This window comes from Schistocerca cancellata, chromosome 10 (assembly GCF_023864275.1).
Source record: "Schistocerca cancellata isolate TAMUIC-IGC-003103 chromosome 10, iqSchCanc2.1, whole genome shotgun sequence".
Lineage (NCBI taxonomy): Eukaryota > Metazoa > Arthropoda > Insecta > Orthoptera > Acrididae > Schistocerca > Schistocerca cancellata.
Window position 1 is genome coordinate 70,206,505 of NC_064635.1, and position 22,254 is coordinate 70,228,758.

At 40.6% G+C, this 22,254-nt stretch overlaps 1 protein-coding gene across 1 annotated transcript in view; it reads right to left on the reverse strand.

Moving 5' to 3' along the window:
• Positions 1 to 22,254, reverse strand: part of LOC126106121 (uncharacterized) — a 116,065-nt gene that overhangs the window by 67,165 nt on the left and 26,646 nt on the right. Inside the window, exon 4 of the mRNA XM_049912366.1 lies at positions 5,212 to 5,331. Within this exon, the coding sequence (XP_049768323.1) occupies positions 5,212 to 5,331 (120 nt within the window). The remainder of the gene's footprint in view (positions 1 to 5,211; positions 5,332 to 22,254) is intronic.

Consider the following 22,254-nt stretch of genomic DNA (forward strand, 5'->3'; position numbering starts at 1 on the left):
CCTCGACCACCATATTTTATGAACTGCACAAAAGAGATTTATTCTTATGAGACAGTCCTTGGTCCCACCCATCTCTTCCCACTTCTTTGCCCACTCCTCTGCTTTTTCACTCCATTTCCCCCACTTCCCTGCCCCACAGCCTCCTGTCGCTGCACCTGTTGGCATTCTAGTCCCAGAGCACTCGGCATTCTAGTCCCAGAGCACTCCACCAAACAGCGCCCCTACCCAACCCCCCAACCCATACACTGCTGCCCCTTCCACTTCCCCACCCCTCCAGGTTGCTACTTCCATTCCCTGTGACAGTTGCATTCCGGTCCAAGCTGCTGCAGTTGGGGCTATGTGCGTGTGAGGTGTGCTTGTTTGTATGAATGAATGGTGTGTGTTTCTTTTTCTGCAGCCGAAAGCTTGTGTGTGTGTGTGTGTGTGTGTGTGTGTGTGTGTGTGTGTGTGTGTGTGGGCGCGCGCGTAAATTTTCCTACATTTCTGATATTCCAACTGGGAATTTCCATTGTTCAAATGTTAAAATAGATATTCCTGGGTAGATAAGTATGCATCAATTAGATGAACACTTTAAAAATGGGCAGACAACAAAATACCATGGATTTCTACAGGAAAATTGCAATGATAACTGTAAAAGTGTTCCCATTGTTGTGAGGACAAACCCATACGTCTTAAATGGAGTGCAAAATCTGATATGTTTGACAAAAAATGTGTATGTTGCATAAGAGTTAACTGTAAGTGGTATACTGCACAGAAGATTGGTGAGTAAAAAGTTATTGGAATATAAAACAGTGGTAAATCTAAGATGGAATAATGACAATATTATGAAAAGGATACATTGCTGCTCACCATACAGAGGAGATGCTGAGTTGCAGACACCCAGAAAGATTGCTTTAAGGGCGGGATTTTGGCCAAAAGGCCACCTTGTAACATAGAACACACACACACACACACACACACACACACACACAAAATTTACTTCAGCACGATATACACACATGTTACCACTGTTTCTGGCCACTGAGGTCAGACTGCAAGCACCTGCACTTGATAGAAGAAGCAACCATGTGTGGGTAGTGGGGTAAGTAGGAGGTTGAGGTGTGGAAGGGGAAGGATAGCAGGGTAGGGGCGGGGATGACAGTGCCGATTGAGGGAGCATTCAAGGACATGGTGGCAACAGAATGTGACTGTTAGGTGCAGTTGCAAGGTTTGAGGGAGAGGAAAATGGAAAAGGTGAGCAGTAGAGGAGGAGAAAAAGACTAGTGGGTGTGTTGGAGGAACAGAAGGCCATATAGTGCTGGAGGGGGAGCAGGAAAGGGGAGCTGAGTGAAGGACAGGGACTAGTGAGGTCGGGAGGGAGGGGGGTTCTGGGAATGTGGCATATGTTGCAGGGAGCGTTCCGACCTGCAGAACTCAGAAAAGCTGGTGTTGCTAGGAAGGATACAGATGGCACAAGCTGCAATATATCTTACATTCCTTGATAGTGTGAATCACTCCTTGCTACTCTCTAAACTCAAAAAATAAGGCATTAGGGGCACACTATTATAACAGTTTAGGTCCCACCTAAGCAACTGAAGACAAGAAGTGGTTATAACATCAGGGAGTGGGGACTGTGGTTCAGTATGCAAAACCACTTCATTTCAGAAAGAACTCCTTAAAGCTCAGTTTTAGTTCCCATTTTCTTTCTTAATATTGACTGTAACACAGTTTTATTAGAAAATGATGAAACTGAAATCACTGACACTAACAGTATGTACCAAAGTCCCCAAACTATCTTCAATACTGGAGAAAAATTAGGTAACTACTTTAATCTAAATTGCTTAAAATTAAACACTGAAAAAACTAAGTTAACACAGTTTAAAACAAACCAAGTCAAGTTAAATGATGTTCAAATTCACCACAAAAACCACAATTTAAAAAACTAAACCCCACCTGAACAGGTCATGAAGACCCTATGCTACCGATTGGCTGCCATGTCATCCTCAGCCCACAGGTGTCACTGGATGCGGATATAGAGGGCCATGTGGTCAGCATAGCACTCTCCCGGCCGTATGTCAGTTTACAAGACAAAAGTGCTAGCCCAACCCTACAGAGCTTAACTTCAGTGACCTGACGGGAACCCATATTACCACTGTGGCAAGGCCATTACAAAAACTAGGAAGCAAAATGGTCATGAAATTCCTAGGAATGCACCTGGATAAAAATATGTCACAGGCCTCGCATATACAACACTTCACAAATAAATTAAATAGCCTAGCATTTGTAATGATGATGGTATACAATACTACCAGCAAGGACGTAAGGAAAGGACATCCATGAAGTTCAAGATGGGCAGCTCATTTTGTATTATCATGAAACAGGGGAGAGAGTGATACACGAATTTGGGTGTCAATTGTTAAAACTAAGGAATTTTTCATTGTGGCAACATCTTTTCACTAAAGATCAATCACCAACTTTATCTTCCAAATGTGAAAATATTCTGTTGACACCAACCTACTTAGGGAGAAATGTTCATCCTAATAAAATAAGAGAAATCAGACCTTGCACAGAAAAATGTAAGTATTCATTTTTCCTGTGCACTGTTTGAGAGCAGGACACTAGAAAAATAGTATGAAAGTGGTTTGATGAATCCTCTGCCAGACACGTAAGTGTCAATTGCCAAGTAGTTATCTAAATGTAAGTAATGTATCACATTTACTTCAAATCTGTAATAAGATATGGAATTAAACTTTTGCATAGCTCAAACAATATGTCTGTAATATTAAGACTTCAAAAAACCATCATCAGAAATAACCACAACATGAGGTGAAGAAAACTGAGTTGTGCACTTCTAAAAAAATCCAAGTATATTAAGGGTTCCATCACAGTACATCTGCAATCTTATTACCTTTGTACACGGTAAGCGAAATTTATTGTAATGAACCAATTTCAACTTGTATATGACACCAGGAATCAAAGCATATTCTTCGTAAATCATTTTGCATCTAAACTTTTTACCCACAGTATACAGTATTGCTAATGGCAGATCATAACACACAAATGAAAGAACAAGTTAAATGCACTGCTCTGTTCTTAAAAGCTGACAGAAAAGAAACAGGAAGTGGATGCCAGATCTCAATAAAAGGCACAGGCCTGCTATTGTATTATTGACAGCTGTGTAAACACTGAACAGTGAAATACTACTTTCCTAAGAGAGGTGTAATAATATCAATAGTGCAGTAGTTTCTTACCCCCTGTGCATCAAACCAGGTCATTTTACTGACACATACATACACTCCTGGAAATTGAAATAAGAACACCGTGAATTCATTGTCCCAGGAAGGGGAAACTTTATTGACACATTCCTGGGGTCAGATACATCACATGATCACACTGACAGAACCACAGGCACATAGACACAGGCAACAGAGCATGCACAATGTCGGCACTAGTACAGTGTATATCCACCTTTCGCAGCAATGCAGGCTGCTATTCTCCCATGGAGACAATCGTAGAGATGCTGGATGTAGTCCTGTGGAACGGCTTGCCATGCCATTTCCACCTGGCGCCTCAGTTGGACCAGCGTTCGTGCTGGACGTGCAGACCGCGTGAGACGACGCTTCATCCAGTCCCAAACATGCTCAATGGGGGACAGATCCAGAGATCTTGCTGGCCAGGGTAGTTGACTTACACCTTCTAGAGCACGTTGGGTGGCACGGGATACATGCGGACGTGCATTGTCCTGTTGGAACAGCAAGTTCCCTTGCCGGTCTAGGAATGGTAGAACGATGGGTTCGATGACGGTTTGGATGTACCGTGCACAATTCAGTGTCCCCTCGATGATCACCAGTGGTGTACGGCCAGTGTAGGAGATCGCTCCCTACACCATGATGCCGGGTGTTGGCCCTGTGTGCCTCGTTCGTATGCAGTCCTGATTGTGGCGCTCACCTGCACGGCGCCAAACACGCATACGACCATCATTGGCACCAAGGCAGAAGCGACTCTCATCGCTGAAGACGACACGTCTCCATTCGTCCCTCCATTCACGCCTGTCGCGACACCACTGGAGGCGGGCTGCACGATGTTGGGGCGTGAGCGGAAGACGGCCTAACGGTGTGCGGGACCGTAGCCCAGCTTCATGGAGACGGTTGCAAAGGGTCCTCGCCGATACCCCAGGAGCAACAGTGTCCCTAATTTGCTGGGAAATGGCGGTGCGGTCCCCTACGGCACTGCGTAGGATCCTACGGTCTTGGCGTGCATCCGTGCGTTGCTGCGGTCCGGTCCCAGGTCGACGGGCACGTGCACCTTCCGCCGACCACTGGCGACAACATCGATGTACTGTGGAGACCTCACACCCCACGTGTTGAGCAATTCGGCGGTACATCCACCCGGCCTCCCGCATGCCCACTATACGCCCTCGCTCAAAGTCCGTCAACTGCACATACGGTGCACGTCCACGCTGTCGCGGCATGCTACCAGTGTTAAAGACTACGATGGAGCTCCGTATGCCACGGCAAACTGGCTGACACTGACGGCGGCGGTGCACAAATGCTGCGCAGCTAGCGCCATTCGACGGCCAACACCGCGGTTCCTGGTGTGTCCGCTGTGCCGTGCGTGTGATCATTGCTTGTACAGCCCTCTCGCAGTGTCCGGAGCAAGTATGGTGGGTCTGACACACCGGTGTCAATGTGTTCTTTTTTCCATTTCCAGGAGTGTATTTCAAACTTCTCTGAAGATACACTGATTCTTCTGTCTCAATGTTTTTACCCATTTTATGCTCCTTATAAATACTGAATACAAAATGAAAAAAAAAAAAGTTTGCAACGACTAAGTTACAGTAACTTAGAACACCGGTAAGTGGAAAAAAATTGTAAATTGGCATCAATCATAACAATTTTATTTTGAAGACGACACATTTTGACGGTGAAACCACAGACAGTGACACTAAGCAGTGGTGGTTGTTTCACAAACATTTTATGTACTGTGACACACATTTGCAACTTATACATCACAATGCAGAACACGTAGTGTTCTTAGAGCAGTGAAAGCATCTTCTGCACCTTCAAACTATCTGCTGTGTCATAATTGTAGAAGCTATGGCAATTCAGTCAATCATTGCTGGTGGAACACACAAAATATCTTTAAAGTCATATCACATGCTGCTGTGAGAAATAGTCAATGCTCATCCCTCTAAACTACAAAATATGAGTGTAGAGGAAGTGAAGTGTTTACCTGTTTCTTCTTCCTGAAATGAAAATTCAGTCTCTGATCCAGGATCCGTATGGCGCTCTGGCAAATCAATCAACCTACAAATGTCATTTTTGAAGACCTTGGTTGGGATGGTGGCATCATCTGAAAAACATATAAATGGGAATAAAATTGTAAGCGCTTCCTTTCACTTCACTGTGACTTTTGCAGAGACTTTGAAGTGATAAGACAATTCATAAATTGCTCTCAATAAAATGGTAAAGCAAGCTCAAAGAGTAAATACAATGAATGAATACTCCTGAGTATACCGTATTTACTCGAATCTAAGCCGCACTTTTTTTCCGGTTTTTGTAATACAAAAAACCGCCTGCGGCTTAGAATCGAGTGCAAAGCAAGCGGAAGTACTGAAAAATGTTGATAGGTGCCGCCACAACTAACTTCTGCCGTCGAATATATGTAGCGCTACACAGGCATCCTTTGTAGGCACAAAGATAAATATTGGCGCCAAAACCTCTGCGCCAGTAAATAAAATAAAAAATTGGAAGACAAGCATTTTTCTCCGCCCGAGTTTCGACCACTGCATTTTCATACATTATCCAACGAAGTAAACACAAATTCCGTATTGTTCATCTTCGAATTTCAATGTACTACGAAAATCCGACTGGTAATACTGGGATTTTTGTCAATATGGCCAACTCTACGTTCTGAATTTTTTCCTACCTGTGAGAAGAGATGGTTGCTAATAGGAACCTGATGAAACGTGAATCACATGCAGTATTCTCTTCACCATAAGAATAATACGAATATAAACATTTTGCCATGTATTCTTTCGTGTTTGCTTCTATCTCATTTAAATCCTGTCTGCCAAATAAACTACGAAACTAGAGTGAGACAACAGCAAACGCGGAAGAATATACGTATCGTGTCATGTTTATATTCGTATTACTCTTATGCCTAATAGTGATACAGTCAGAAATGAAGCACGGCAACTGACTAGATTTTTAAATCTAAGATGATTAATTTCTGTGCAGAATTTGATGTACTAAAGAAGCGGCCGCAAAGATTTTCAAATGTTGAAAAATTTTCGCCAAACTCTCGTTCAGAACATTGTCTATCATACGCAGTCTATTATTTGGTTCTTGTTGATCATTATCAAAGAAAGCAGCAGTGTAAGTAACAACAAATAGCAGTCTCCTGCCATTGTTTCGCTAATGTGACGATTCCTCTCTTTTTGTAATTGTAGGCGGCGGCAGCGCGTACAAAAGCAAGCCATGCCGCGAGCAGCGACAAGCCGTAAACACGCACTATCAGAATGCGACAAACAATGCATGACACAGTATAGTAATGCATTTTCAGCTTAGAGTGACTGACGTAAACACCTATAACATAGAAAACGGCACTTATCAGATCAAAGCAAAATAAGCAATCGATTCAAACCAGACGAAGCACGTAAAAAAGGAAGAGTATCCGTATAAATACAGACGGAGCGCCTGACGCATAGCAATGGCTACCTGGTAAAGCTTAACTGCTAAGCTTTCGACTCGAACCAAACTACTGTAGCTGTATCGTCATTCATTCGACCTAAATTGTGTCTCATATTACAATGGACCAACTTTGTTTCGATTTGGAGGTGCGGCCTAAAACTTTTCTCTCCCCTTGAATTTCGAGTCTCAAATTTCAGGTGTGGCTTAGATTTGGGAGTTTTTTTTCCCCCCCTTATTTCGAGTCTCATATTTCAGGTGCGGCTTAGATTCGAGTAAATACGGTAAGAAATTAAAAAAAAGGCATAAGTATAATCAAACTAAAGTTTTGTGTAATCACCACAGTGTTCTTATTGAGAAAATTAACAATGAAGTCATAAAACTGGATGACAAGCGTTTGAATTTATGGCAGATGAAGAGGAGGACTGGATGGAATGAAAAGGAAGGAGACAAGTAAAAATGACCAAGAGTGATTTTGGTGCACTAAATGTTTTCAAAGCTAAGCTTTTTCCACATGCTCAAGAAAGGAAAGTTTAGAATCTGAGTTTTTTTTACACTTATGGTTGTGAAATGGGCTTTTAATTGAAAAACCAATTAAAGCTGGGAATAAATCTACATCTACATCTACATCTACATCTACATTTATACTCCGCAAGCCACCCAACGGTGTGTGGCGGAGGGCACTTTACGTGCCACTGTCATTATCTCCCTTTCCTGTTCCAGTCGCGTATGGTTCGCGGGAAGAACGACTGTCTGAAAGCCTCTGTGCGCGCTCTAATCTCTCTAATTTTACATTCGTGATCTCCTCGGGAGGTATAAGTAGGGGGAAGCAATATATTCGATACCTCATCCAGAAACGCACCCTCTCGAAACCTGGCGAGCAAGCTACACCGCGATGCAGAGCGCCTCTCTTGCAGAGTCCGCCACTTGAGTTTGTTAAACATCTCCGTAACGCTATCACGGTTACCAAATAACCCTGTGACGAAACGCGCCGCTCTTCTTTGGATCTTCTCTATCTCCTCCGTCAACCCGATCTGGTACGGATCCCACACTGATGAGCAATACTCAAGTATAGGTCGAACGAGTGTTTTGTAAGCCACCTCCTTTGTTGATGGACTACATTTTCTAAGGACTCTCCCAATGAATCTCAACCTGGTACCCGCCTTACCAACAATTAATTTTATATGATCATTCCACTTCAAATCGTTCCGCACGCATACTCCCAGATATTTTACAGAAGTAACTGCTACCAGTGTTTGTTCCGCTATCATATAATCATACAATAAAGGATCCTTCTTTCTATGTATTCGCAATACATTACATTTGTCTATGTTAAGGGTCAGTTGCCACTCCCTGCACCAAGTGCCTATCCGCTGCAGATCTTCCTGCATTTCGCTACAATTTTCTAATGCTGCAACTTCTCTGTATACTACAGCATCATCCGCGAAAAGCCGCATGGAACTTCCGACACTATCTACTAGGTCATTTATATATATTGTGAATTTATATATATTGTGAATGTATTGGTATGGAGTGTAGGGTGCACTCAAAATGAAAGCCAGCAGCAAAGAGAGAGGAAACATGTAGAGGGGCCGAAGCAGGCGTTTTAGCAGTGTCCGTTCTATTAGCCACCATTCTATATGAAGTCATTCTGTATCTGTTTTTAAAAAGAGAGAGACTGTGTTCACCTAATTTAACAATTACCTACAAACACTGTACCCATACTATAAATAAACTGCTCATCAACACATTTAAAAATTCGTAAGTGTCACGCATAAAAGTTGTATTAAATGGTTCATGGTTCATGGTTCATTTCTAAGGTTTATTTTACGAAAAAGCCCAGAAAATGACATGAAGTTGTACATTCTAAAACTGTGACGCAGTGGCATTGAAATCCACCTGAAAATGCTTTATAATATAATCAATGTTACATTTGTTCAACCCTTTTAACATAAAAACCCTGGGTTACGTCGTTTTGGTCATTTTGACAAACTTAAAATCCCTCTGGCTATGTAAGAAGAGACCCTCGAAAAAATAAAAACTGGTTTATAGCCATTTCAGCACTGATAGTCACATGTGAGAGTGTCTGCTACTACATTTGTAGCCTAGTTTTCATGTTTTGGTTGAGGTGGTTGCCACTAGATATCACCTTCACTGTGTTCAACTTTGGATACTTGACAACAAAATGCATGCTTTCAGACTCTCTCCTATACTGTTGTTAGGGAAATGCTTTCAAAACACGATTACTATAGTTATCCTGAGTCTGACATTGAATTTCGCAGCTCAGAAAATGAAAGAGAATGTGATGTTACGTCATTAGACGAAGTGACGACATTGTCAGTTTAGCGACAAGTGCTCACCAATGGTACAAGATAAATACACCCACTGTACTGCAGTCAGCTCCTTCAAGATTTATATTCACAGTAAGCCATTGTGAAATACACAATTGGACTTCGTAGCTACAGAGAAACTAAACAATGACTTCAAGTTTCAGGATATTTTAGTCAAAGTCCAGTGCACAAGTATACCGGGATTTTATTACTGGCGATTTTCAAAATGTTGTAACTCATTAGAAGCTGTCTTTAGGTGTCTATATGTAATGTCATTCATTATAGGATGTTTTTCATTAATAAAATACTGTTGGAACATAATTTGAAAAGAAAATGTTACATTAACTGGTTTAATATGCAGAGTTTTTATAGAAACAAGAAGGGAGAAATGATTGGTTGGTTGGTTGGGGGAAGGAGACCAGACAGCGAGGTCATCGGTCTCATCGGATTAGGGAAGGACGGGGAAGGAAGTCGGCCGTGCCCTTTGAAAGGAACCATCCCGGCATTTGCCTGGAGCGATTTAGGGAAATCACGGAAAACCTAAATCAGGATGGCCGGACGCGGGATTGAACCGTCGTCCTCCCGAATGCGAGTCCAGTGTCTAACCACTGCGCCACCTCACTCGGTAGGGAGAAATGAATATTGTAGAAAAAAAGTGGGAGGAATAAAAGACACCATGGGCACCTTTTGACTGAAAAATCATTTATTTGTATTTTTTAGTCAAAAGGCAAGCATGGTGCCATTTTCAAAATTTTACATGACTCTGAACCCCAGTAACGAGAATACTGGTGTGCTCTTTTGATACTGCTCTATATGGCAGCCTGTACTGTCCCAAGGCCCTTCACCTATGCACAGCTAGTTACTTACTTACATTTGAGCCTGCTTACCATAGTCAAGCTTTTGTCTTGCTCTTTATTCTTGCAGCCTATTATTTTAAACCTATACCAACACGTTCCTCCTTTTAACTCCTTATAAAGTGACAAAGCCTGTTGCTCTTACTTCAGAGGGATCACACTGTTGAATGTAGCATATAAAATTTTATCCGGAACCCTATACTAGTGCCATATATGGCACTAGTCATTATCACTAGTGATTATCAGTGAGGCTTTAGGCCTAACAGATCAGGTGTGGACCAGATATTCATACTGAAACAAATACAGGGAAAAACATATGAATATAATGTATAAGTCAACATTATCTACATGGATTTTGAGAAGGCTGCGAGAATTAGGTCAATATGTGTGTTATGAATAAAATACTTATTTGTCTCGTAGTAGTAGAGAAATTCCTGACTGGACAAAATTGTCTTACGTCTCAATTTGACACCAACATCTACTTAATCAGTATTCCAGCAACTGGGAGTTACAGTTGGACTTTATTACATATTGACTATGCACCAGACAAGAGATTAACAATTAGCATATGTTTTTACTTAGACTTACTTTTGGTTCAAAAATTGCTACAACAAAAAGTTATGTACACAGTAAAGCCCCATTTTTAAGTTCCACATTTTGTGTTTTCCCACTTTTAACAGTCATTTTTGTCAGTCCCGACATAAGTTCTACACTCTCAATACAATGCTTTCCCATCATTACAGTTCTGTATTATTTTGTTTTCTTTGACATTATCATGATCTTTACCATTTATTTTCATATAGATTTTTGCAAAAAGTGCAATTTATTTCTGTTAAAAGTCAGCCCCTTTATTATAGGTTCGCAGTGTTTGGAACATTGGTCAACTATGCTGATAATGATGTGACAATAATGACTTCGGTAGCAACTTTCCTTCTGCACAATGTGTTTTATTACAAAAGCTTTAATTTTAAGACAGCCGTCTCTATAATGGGCTTTCACAAATCACTGTAACTTCCACGTCCAAAACACTAATCCATACTACATACATGGTCCAAAACACTAATCCATACTACATACATGGTCCAAAACACTAATCCATACTACATACATGGTCTTAGGTTGGTACCAGCTACTAACAGACGTAAACATACCTCCTCAAGAAGCTCTGTAACATGACAATTACCACCCTCTTTCTCACCCATGTCATCCTTGAACCAAGTGACCACCTTGTCAACACCAAGTTGTAGATTTCATGCCTATTGTTCTATGTTTACACAGACTGACAACTGTAGTGTTTTAACCAATATAGAGTTACAAATTTTATTAACCGTAATTTTGTAATGATATCAAAAATAAGTCTCACATTAGACCATAAATATCTCTTTAATGTAGTTTCACAAAAGAGTACAGCCAATTGCTGTTAGAAAGAAAGAAAAAAACAGTTAATTGTATCAGATTTTTTAAAGGAAAAATTTAAATTGTTTTAATTTCATATTTTGAAAAATATAAGGAGAATGACAGTAATAGTAATTTACTCTTTTCACTTGTTATGTTTCCAATGTTTTCCTGTATTTCACACTTTCCTACATTTTACACTTTTTTGGGCCAGTCCACTGAAAATAACAAACAAAGGGGAGGGGGTAGGTACTATGTATTGATATTACTGCAATACACTGTGGTCAAGCTGCTGATAGTCCTCAGAGCCGCATACAACACAGCAGTCTCTTCGCTGCACTCGTAATGGCGTTGGGCACAGCACTACGGTTCCTGCAGCCACAAAAAGCCCATAAGGATTACCTCAGGCAAATAATTAGAACATCCAAAACAGAATGTGCTCCATAACAAATCTTCACACATAACAAAGACAGTTCTAACCCTCAAAATGACCTTTCTACTCAACTTTACCAAATACACAACTACGTGTGCTGCTTCAGTTATGCATCCAACAAGTACAGAATTTTCCTTTTAATCAAATGGTTTTTAACTTTGAAATTATTATGAATTTAAAAAAAATGGGAGGGAGGGGCAGAAAAATCAATGCCTTCAATAGTCTAAATAGGGAAGATGTGTTAGAAGACAAAATTGTTCAGCACACTATCCAAATATATTTCTGTTATTATGGCGATCTCAGAAAGTTCTAAGGCAATCATGAAGGTGGATAGGGAATTAGCTGACTCTTTCAGTATCAATAAAGGGGTTACAAAAGATGATTCCCTTCTCACAATGCCTTTCAATTTGACCTTAGAAGCCATTATGCAAAAACTCCAAATCAGAAACCAAGTATATGTAACTCTATAGAACAGAGGACAATAATCTGGATATGGTCAGCAGCAGGTTTTAATTTTGAGCATGTAAAGGATTTTTAATACCTACGAGTTAATATTATTAAAATAAATTCTATGTCCACTGAAATAAAAGCCCACATTTTAAGTGCTAATATGTGGTGTTACACATTTAAAAAGCTAATTACCTCTAGTTTGGTAAACTGACAACTAAAAATCACTACATATGAGGTTACAATCAGACCAGTGGTTACATATGGCTGTGAGGCATGGATGCTAACCTGCAATAGAAATCAACAACTCTGAATATTTGAGTGAAGAATACTATGGAAAATTTATGGAGGAATCTGAAATAATGATAGTACACAGAGAGCAAGGACAATTTATGAGTTGGATCACCTCATACAGGGAACTGAAATAATAAGGCTAATTAAAAGTAAAAGAATAGAGGACACAAATACAAAGGTCTTCCAACACACACTGACAGGAAGAAGATTAAAAGAAAGACCACATAAACAGTTGCTGGATGACAATAAAAGATCAGAGCCCTAGGAATCTGTGGATGGAGAAGGAAAGTAAACGAGAGCGTAGAGTGGAAGGAAACTTTTGAGGAGGCAAAGACCCACAGCGGATTGCAAAGCCACAAGAAGAAGAATACTTCTTTCTATTACCAAATTGACAATTCCTTGATGCTGCAGACTGTGCCCTGAAAACTAGTATCTTCTTTTAGTCAAGTTCTGCTATAAATTTTTTCCATCTTCAATTTGATTCAGCATCTCTTCATTAGTTAACCAATCATTCTTCTATAGCATTTCATTCCAATAGCTTCTATTCTCTTCTTGTCTGAACTGTTTATCATCCAGATTTCACTTTTGTGCAAGGCTACATTCCAGACAAGTACCTTCAAAAAAGCATCCCTAAAAATTTTATATCTCTTTGTTGTTGTTGTTGTTGTTGTTGTGGTCTTCAGTCCTGAGACTGGATTGATGCAGCTCTCCATGCTACTCTATCCTGTGCAAGCTTCTTCATCTCCCAGTACTTACTGCAACCTACATCCTTCTGAATCTGCTTAGTGTATTCATCTCTTGGTCTCCCCCTACGATTTTTACCCTCCACGCTGCCCTCCAATACTAAATTGGTGATCCCTTGATGCCTCAGAACATGTCCTACCAACCAATCCCTTCTTCTGGTCAAGTTGTGCCACAAACTTCTCTTCTCCCCAATCCTATTCAATACTTCCTCATTAGTTATGTGATCTACCCATCTAATCTTCAGCATTCTTCTGTAGCACCACATTTCGAAAGCTTCTATTCTCTTCTTGTCCAAACTATTTATCGTCCATGTTTCACTTCCATACATGGCTACACTCCATACAAATACTTTCAGAAATGACTTCCTGACACTTAAATCTATACTCGATGTTAACAAATTTCTCTTCTTCAGAAACGCTTTCCTTGCCATTGCCAGTCTACATTTTATATCCTCTCTACTTCGACCATCATCAGTTATTTTGCTCCCCAAATAGCAAAACTCCTTTACTACTTTAAATGTCTCATTTCCTAATCTAATACCCTCAACATCACCCGACTTAATTCGACTACATTCCATTATTCTCGTTTTGTTTTTGTTGATGTTCATCTTATATCCTCCCTTCAAGACACCATCCATTCCGTTCAACTGCTCTTCCAAGTCCTTTGCTGCCTCTGAAAGAATTACAATGTCATCGGCGAACCTCAAAGTTTTTATTTCTTCTCCATGGATTTTAATACCTACTCCGAATTTTTCTTTTGTTTCCTTTACTGCTTGCTCAATATACAGATTGAATAACATCGAGGAGAGGCTACAACCCTGTCTTACTCCTTTCCCAACCACTGCTTCTCTTTCATGTCCCTCGACTCTTATAACTGCCATCTGGTTTCTGTACAAATTGTAAATAGCCTTTCGCTCCCTGTATTTTACCCCTGCCACCTTTAGAATTTGAAAGAGAGTATTCCAGTCAACATTGTCAAATGCTTTCTCTAAGTCTACAAATGCTAGAAACGTAGGTTTGCCTTTCCTTAATCTTTCTTCTAAGATAAGTCGTAAGGTCAGTATTGCCTCACGTGTTCCAGTATTTCTACGGAATCCAAACTGATCTTCCCCGAGGTCGGCTTCTACTAGTTTTTCCATTCGTCTGTAATCTCTTTATCAGAAATTATTTCATTGTTGTGTTCAGTCTTAATTCATTCTTTCTACTTCTGTTATTGTCATATATTTTGCTGCCTGAGTAACAAAACTCATCTACTGCCTTTAATGTCTCATTTTCTAATCTAAATCTCTCACTATCACCTAATTTAATCTGATTACATTCCACTACCACTTTTCTACTTTTGTTGACATTCGTGTTATAACCTCTTTCAGATACCATCCATTCCATTCAACTGATCTTCCAAGTCCTTAGCAGTCTCTGACAGAATAGCAATGCCATCGGTTTCTCGTACTCCTTGCACTAGATACAGACTAAATAACGCCAGGAATAGGCCACAATCCTGCCAGACTCCCTTATCAACCTCCCACCTCCACTTCATGGCATTTGACTCCCACAAATGCAGTTTCATTTCTGTAAAAGCTGTAGATAATCTTCCACTCTAAAGGTAGGTTGGACCTTATTCAATCTACCTTCTAAGATAAGTCATACATTAAGTACTTCCCAAGGTGTTCCTACATTTCCACAGAACCTAAACTGATCTTCGCTGAGGTCAGTTGCAGTCACTAATTTCAATTCTACAGAGATCTGAGTCACTTATTACTAAAAAGGATAATTCTTCAAAAGCTGAAAACACAGCTTTTGTAAGTTTCAATTCGAGATATTGATGCATTGTCTGGAATCAAAATGCGATACTGTCATTGTCTTGATGCTTTTAGAAATCTGACTTAAATCTGCAATTATTTCTAATAGGGGAAAACTCCAGAAGTTGTCACATATTAGAAATGAACTTGTAGAAGGCCTGGAAACATGCTGAACCAACCAGTGACTTTTGCTGAAAAGCATGATTAAGTATTCCAGTTCTTATATTGTGTTGAGCAGCTCAGAGTTTGAAACCTCAAATAATAATGAAAAAAGGAGAAAACAAAGAAAGGTAGGCTGATGACTTTTTATAGTATGCTAAGGGTTTTTGAGAGACACAACATGAAGAAAGAGAGAGGTACATTTTATTGTTGTTATGAGGGACCAAGGTAAGAAGGCCTTAATGAAGTGTGCACCTTATTGTACCATTATATTGGGAACTGTCTCCACAAGAGAACTCCACTTTTTTTAGCAACGCACACAGAGATCAAAATCACAATCATGCGGTTTATTATTCTTAATAAACACTGGCAGATTTGACAAAACCTACTACTATTTCCCCATTGGAGGCCACTCTTATCTACCATCTGACGACAAATTAGATGTCCAAAAAGGAAGTTACGAATGTGCAACTGAGTACTTATTCCAGATAAGTATAAGTCACTTATCACCAAATCCAGCTGCTCAGTCATTTTGAAGTTTATGCAGCAAAAACAAACAAAACAGTGAATTCTAAAACCTGATGAATCCATTTGTACAAAAAGATCATCATCTTAACCAAAATAATGGGAACAGGCACTAGAAAGCAGGACAAAGTATCATTTGCTCCCCATTAGTTTCTGTACCATCAGCAGCACTATTCAGAAAAGAAAAGGCTAAGTCCTATATTGAAAGACACGAAGTTATTGCCTCTACATTAATGAAAGCCAAGACATGTTTTACCAAAAAGAACACTGGGCTTCCTGAAACAGGAGCATATGATTAGACAGTTCTCATAAACGTAACAAAAGATGACATTCAGAAACTTAGTTACGTATATTACCAATAGTATAAAGTTCTCATAATCAGCTGAAGGTGCAGCCTACATAGAAGTGGATGAAGATGATTGAAAAATGAGTAGAATCAATAATTTTTTGTAGCATGTTTTGTATTCATTTCTGTATAAACTTAGCATAATTTTGTGAACATGAGGCCAATTATGATTTGTAACACGTTTTTTATCCATTTTTGATGAACATAGGGCATTTTTTTAATACTTATAGTTATAAAGATGATGTTAAACATATCCAATGGCTCAGGTTCGAAAGTATGTAAAAGCAATGAGCTTTTTTGCTATCATTTAAATGTACCTCATACTAAGATTACGTATTGTAATTTTTCTGTAAAATGGTACGCTCCAGACATGCATACTTTACATTACTTATAGTGTGCAAAGTACTGTCATTCATTAAGAATGAGTTTTTACTTTCATGTAATTTAAGTAAATGCCTTAACATATATTTGCTACCTCAACAATGTAAGAAAACAGATATCGTTACTCACTGCAAAGATGATTTGCTGAGTTGGAGACAGGAACAACGAAACGACACTTACACATCAGCTTTTGGTCAAACCCTTCACCAGGAAAGCAAACTCACATATATTCATTCACACAAGCAAGCACATCTCACACACACATGATCAACTTCTCTGGCAGCTCGGATCGGAATGCAACTGTCACATAGAATGGAAGAAGCAATCTAGAGGGAGGTGGGAAAGCAGGAAAAGGGGGAGAGCAGAGGGCTGTCTGGCAGAGTGTGCATGGACTAGATTCCAACAAGCAGTGTCAGGAGGCTGGGGGCAAGGAGATGCGGAAGGGGGAGGAGGTGAAAAAAGAAAGCCATGTGGGTGTGTTGGCAGAGGACAGCACACAAAGAGGGTGGGAGATTAGAATAGGGAGAAGCTGACAGGACAGAAGGGGTGAAACTGTCAGATGAAAGGGTGTAGGTTACCTTACGTTGAAGCAGAGCATAATTTCGGTAGAGGAAAATGTGTTGTAACATAATGCACATCTAAGCATTTCAGAGAAACTGATGGTGGAGTTGAAGATCCAAATTGCTAGTGTTGGGAAGCAGCCATTGAAATCAAGCACGTTATCTTTGTGTACAAGGTGGTTATTTTGCTCCTGGCCACAGTATGGTGGTGGTCATTCATCCTATATATTCCAATATAAAAAGCTGTGGAATGACTGCAGCAGAGCTGGTATATAACATGGCTACTCTCACAGGTGGCCCGGCCTCTGATGGGGTGTGATAAGCCTGTGGCAGGACTGGGATAGGCAGTGCTGGGTGGGTGGACTGATCAGGTTTTGCACATGGGTATTCCACAGGGATATTATCCCTGTGGCAAGGGGTTGGGACTGAGAGTGGCATAGGGATGAATTAGGATTTTGTGGAGGTTGGGTGGGCACTGGAACATGACTTTGGGGGGGGGGGGGGGGGGGGCGTGAAGGATCTCAGGTAGGATGTCCATCATTTCAGGGTACGACAATAGGTAATCAAAGCCCAGACAAAAGATGTGGTACTGTTGTTTCAGTTATGAGTGGTTCTGGGTGACTGAAGGGGGCATTCATTTTGTAGCTGGTTCTTTGGGATAGTGGAAGGATTTGGGGAGGGAGGCAGGGATGGTGCAGGAGATTTGTTTGATAACTAGGTCTGGGGGTAGTACCTGTCTGGGAAGGCTTTGGTGAGACCCTCAGCATATTGGGAAATGGGGTTCTTGTCACTGCAGATACACCATCCCCATGAGGCCAGGTTGTATGGGATTTTTTGGTGTGGAAGAGATGGAAGCTGTCAAATTGTTGATCTGATGGTGGTTGGTGGGTTTCATGTGGACAGAGGTGTGGATGGAGCCATAGGAGAGTTGGTGGTCAATGTAGAGGAAGTTGGCCAGGTTGAGGAGGACAAGGTGAAGCATATGGGAGAGAAGGTGTTGAGGTTGTGAAGAAATGAAGATAGGGTGTCTTGGCCGTGAGCAGCTCATTTATCAAACTTCCTGGCAGATTAAAACTGTGTGCCATACCGAGACTCAAATTCGGAACCTTTGCCTTTCGCGGGCAAGTACTCTACCAACTGAGCTACCCAAGAATGACTCACGCCCCGTCCTCACAGCTTTACTACTGCCAGTACCTCGTCCTCATTCAGCTCATTTATCGCTATACGTTGATAATGCCATGTGATAAAAATCACCATAGTAGTTATAAATATTTTTCAAACTACACAATACTACACATACCAGAAAATGTACTGTTTTACACAGCAGAAAGAAATTGGATATTACATTGCTAAGGAAGGATATGGTAAGTGTTTTCTTCCTCCTGAATAATTTATTATGTGTATTGTCCCCTTTGAAAAATAAGCAATTCAATTGGTGTTACAATTTTGCAACCACCTGCAATACTAAATGCCTGAAACAGTCACCCAGCCCCACGGGCAGGTTGCCTGTCTAATGGCTCCCAGGGGTAACGCAAATTTGATTTCCGGTATTATATATAATCACTGACCAAATTTAAAAATTTAATAACGATTGTTTTAGTATGGATATTGGGGTTTCAAGGCTTTGTTGCATTTATTACATTTAACTTATAATTATAAATCATACATCAAATGAAAGAGCAACTGAAACAGTTTTGCTTGTATACCAGTGTGAACACACATGTAATGTTTCCTGTGTCTTCCAATAGGAAGTGTTACAGCTAGAGTGAGTAACTACGACAGTGAAGTTTAGGCTCATTCTGCACACCTACGTCGTGCATTCGACAATAACTGATGAGCGTTCAGTAGAGTTCTGAGTACCTCATCACAAATGTCGCAGCCAGAGCGAGCATTAAATTTAATCAAAGCAAGTTGTTTGGTAAATTTCTATTCCACTTCTTGTGTATTGTCATTGCTGATGGCGGAGGTAAATGACAGAAACGAGCAAGAGACACACTTAATTCAACCACACAGCAAGTGTATGTGTGTACCGAAACTGTTGCTTTGATTGGTCAGATGGTTGATTGGGGGGATGGGTAAAGGGGCCAAACAACTCAGTCATCAGTCCCTCGATTTGAGAGTGGTTTATCTGGAAATAGATACATCCACCAAGAATGTTTTCTGATACAATTTGGAGATTCATACCACTAAAAGTGAAAAGGCTAAAAACGTAATGGACATATTTTGTATTGCCAATAGCAAACGCAAGATGGAGGAGATAGGGAAGTTAGAAGGTGGGTGTCTCAGGGATTCTGCAATGTGACAGGAAATTTCCCACCCATAGCCATCACACCCCTGATCCATTAAAGTCAAGAGTGCTCACTATTCAACAAAATGTAACACCCAGAACAGAAAACTGGGCATGGCAGAAAGGAGGAAAACTGAATCTAAAAGCGACACAAGCATTGTAAAAGAGCACTTAAGAGGAGCCAGGTCAAGGAGGTTAGGTCGGGTATCCCCCAGACTTTGTGGGTATACTCCGTTCACCGTAAGAATAAACCTCATGTAAACATTACACTACGTATTCTTCCGTGTTTCCTGGAACCTCATTGGGTTTCATTTCATGTGGAGCAGAAGCCATGCTATTTCGAGTACAGTCAAATAGAGTAATGAGGACACATTTTATGATGTGCATTACGCGTACATCGACTCAGCCATAATACGGGACAACAGCTTTACCAGCACATTTAAATTGGACAGCACTGGCCAGCCACCTGGTCCAACCAGCCTGCAGTGATGTGAACTGTTCTAGCAAAGACATAAAAAAGTGATGAGATGAGAACAATATAGCCTTGAATGTCATTTAATTCTTAAACAGAAGGAAATAAAGGTAAAACTCAGGTGATAAGCTTCTTAGGTAATCTGATGGAAAACATAACATGCTTGCGATCTTAGCTAAAATAGTACAGTAATTAAAAACAAGAGTGATGAAAACTCCTGACTTTAACAAGAGTAAGTTTTACGCATGACCTATGTGCAGTATAAAAGCGCACTGCTGGGATTTCACCATGTAGTTAAATATTGAAGCCACTGAAGGTATTACAGCCAGTCATCTGGTAATCTCTGAACTTATTCCGTATCAGATTCCGAGGAATACGGGACATTTTTGCACTGCTATGCTGATAACAAAGCGATCAGCAACAGTCCACATTTCCTCCTCCTCATTTATAACATGCTGTTCTGCATTTCGCCAGTGTTCGGCAGTGACGTGTCACAAAGCTTCGTGCATTAGTTCCAGCAAATCTGACAGCTTAAATGTCTTGTTATTTCTCACGACAGATTCTTTAAATTCGCTCCAGATCAATTCTGTAGGGTTCAGATTGTAAAGTTAAGGTGACAACTGTAAAAATGCATCATTTGTTTAGTGCCCTCGACGCCATGAAAATTATTGTTTCCCATGTTTCTACTATGCTTATCACTCTGGCTCGTATGAGACCACATCTATCCTACAAAACGATGGTCATATTCAAACAAAGAGTATTTTATTATTCATTTTTCGCCAAAAAATGAAATTTTGTAATGTTTTCTTAACTTCAAAATCTTTAATAATCTTTTATAAAATATCGATAATCAAGAATGTGTAGCCATTAACTGTGTTCCGCACACACGTTTCACTATGAAGCAGGAATCATCCATTTTCATACAACATTTGAACCCAGAGACAATCTGAGCACAAGTAGTGCTTATGGAGACTGCGGCTGTACACAATTTTTGAAATAAACTTAAAGAAGCTAAAGCATGGTTAAGAGTTATGTTAATGGCTGTTAATATATCAGTAAAATTTCATTTACACTGACATAGTAATAAGATATCTAATACATAAGTTGGACCTACTTCCAAGAGCAGAACACCACCACTGTACGAGAGCTATGGCTGCTGACCAATCATCATGTTTTTGTTTGTTTACGTCAGGTTTATTCTTATGATGAACGGAATAAAGTGGAGATGGTCCATCCCCAGCCAGCCTGGCCTTGCTCCAGTGGTAGATTAAACCCTTATAACTGAGAATAAAAACCACTTTTATCGAGTACCAGCTCAACCAGTCATGAATCGTCTGCCAATATTAGAGACAATGGGTCCAGAAGGCCACACTTAGTACGAAGGATCGAAATAGGCTCCACAACTGCAATGTGAGGGCAGCTTGTTACACAAAAGAAAACTACAGGTTAACCTAGTACACCAAGGCAGAGATGACACAGGACTGTGGATTCCTTCCGGGAGAAGCAGAAGTAACAGGAGCCTGTGTTGCAGTAGTCTCTTCGATTGTGTGGAGTTTATTAGCTGGGGCAGTCATTTCTAAGCGAGCAGATCTCTCATGTGCATTCACAAATTAGCACCTGAGGTTGGAAAAGTGAACGGGGGGAGGGGGGCAAGAAAGTGCTCCTCAAGCCAAATGGTCAGCCAATTCATTCTCCGGGGTACCCACATGACATGGGATGCAGAGAAAGACAACCCAGCAGGCAGCACGACAGAGGACAGCAAGGTGGTCACATGGCGGACACCACAGGGTGGCAAGAATAGCGTCAAGTCAGTAACATGGAGGATGCTCACTAAGTTGGTAAACATTAAAACTTGGTCAAGGCAGGCCTATTTAAACTTTCACTTGGAAGCAGCAACACTGCAATCCCCATTCGCACCTCAACATTGTGCAAAGTGCCTTTGTTCCTGAATCAGACTATAGTAGTAAAGATGGCTACAAGTGAAAAGTGAACAGAGAGCTGTCTGTGTTTTACAGTTTGCAAGAACTGAATCTGTTGATACAGTACAATGTGTGTTCCCTATTGAATTCTACTGTAATCTTCCAAGTGATGATGACATCCATAGATGGCATCATCAGTTTGAAGGGAATGGCTGTCTTTCCAAAGGAAAAGTACGGGATGACCAAGAGTGGCTGAAGAATGTGCTGATTGTGTGTGAGAGTCTTTCACGTGTAACCCCAAGAAATCAGTTCAGAATCCTAGCTGTGAATTAGCAGTTCCAGTGACATCTGACTTTCAAGGAAGCACTTAAAACTATGTCCATATCGTTTGCAGCTGTTACAAGCTCTAAAGCCAACAGACTCCAGTTTATGTGCCAACTTTGCAATCAATGTGATGTTGCAGGACGAAGTAGCTTTTCTGCACCACGCCATCTTTATTAATGGATCGACATTTCACCTATGTGGACATGTGAACACATGTGTACATGTGTGGGTCACTAAATCCCCACGAGATGGTACAGTTGCAATGAGACTCCCACAAATTGAACGGCAACGTTTTTTGTGTCCTTTTCCATGGGAATG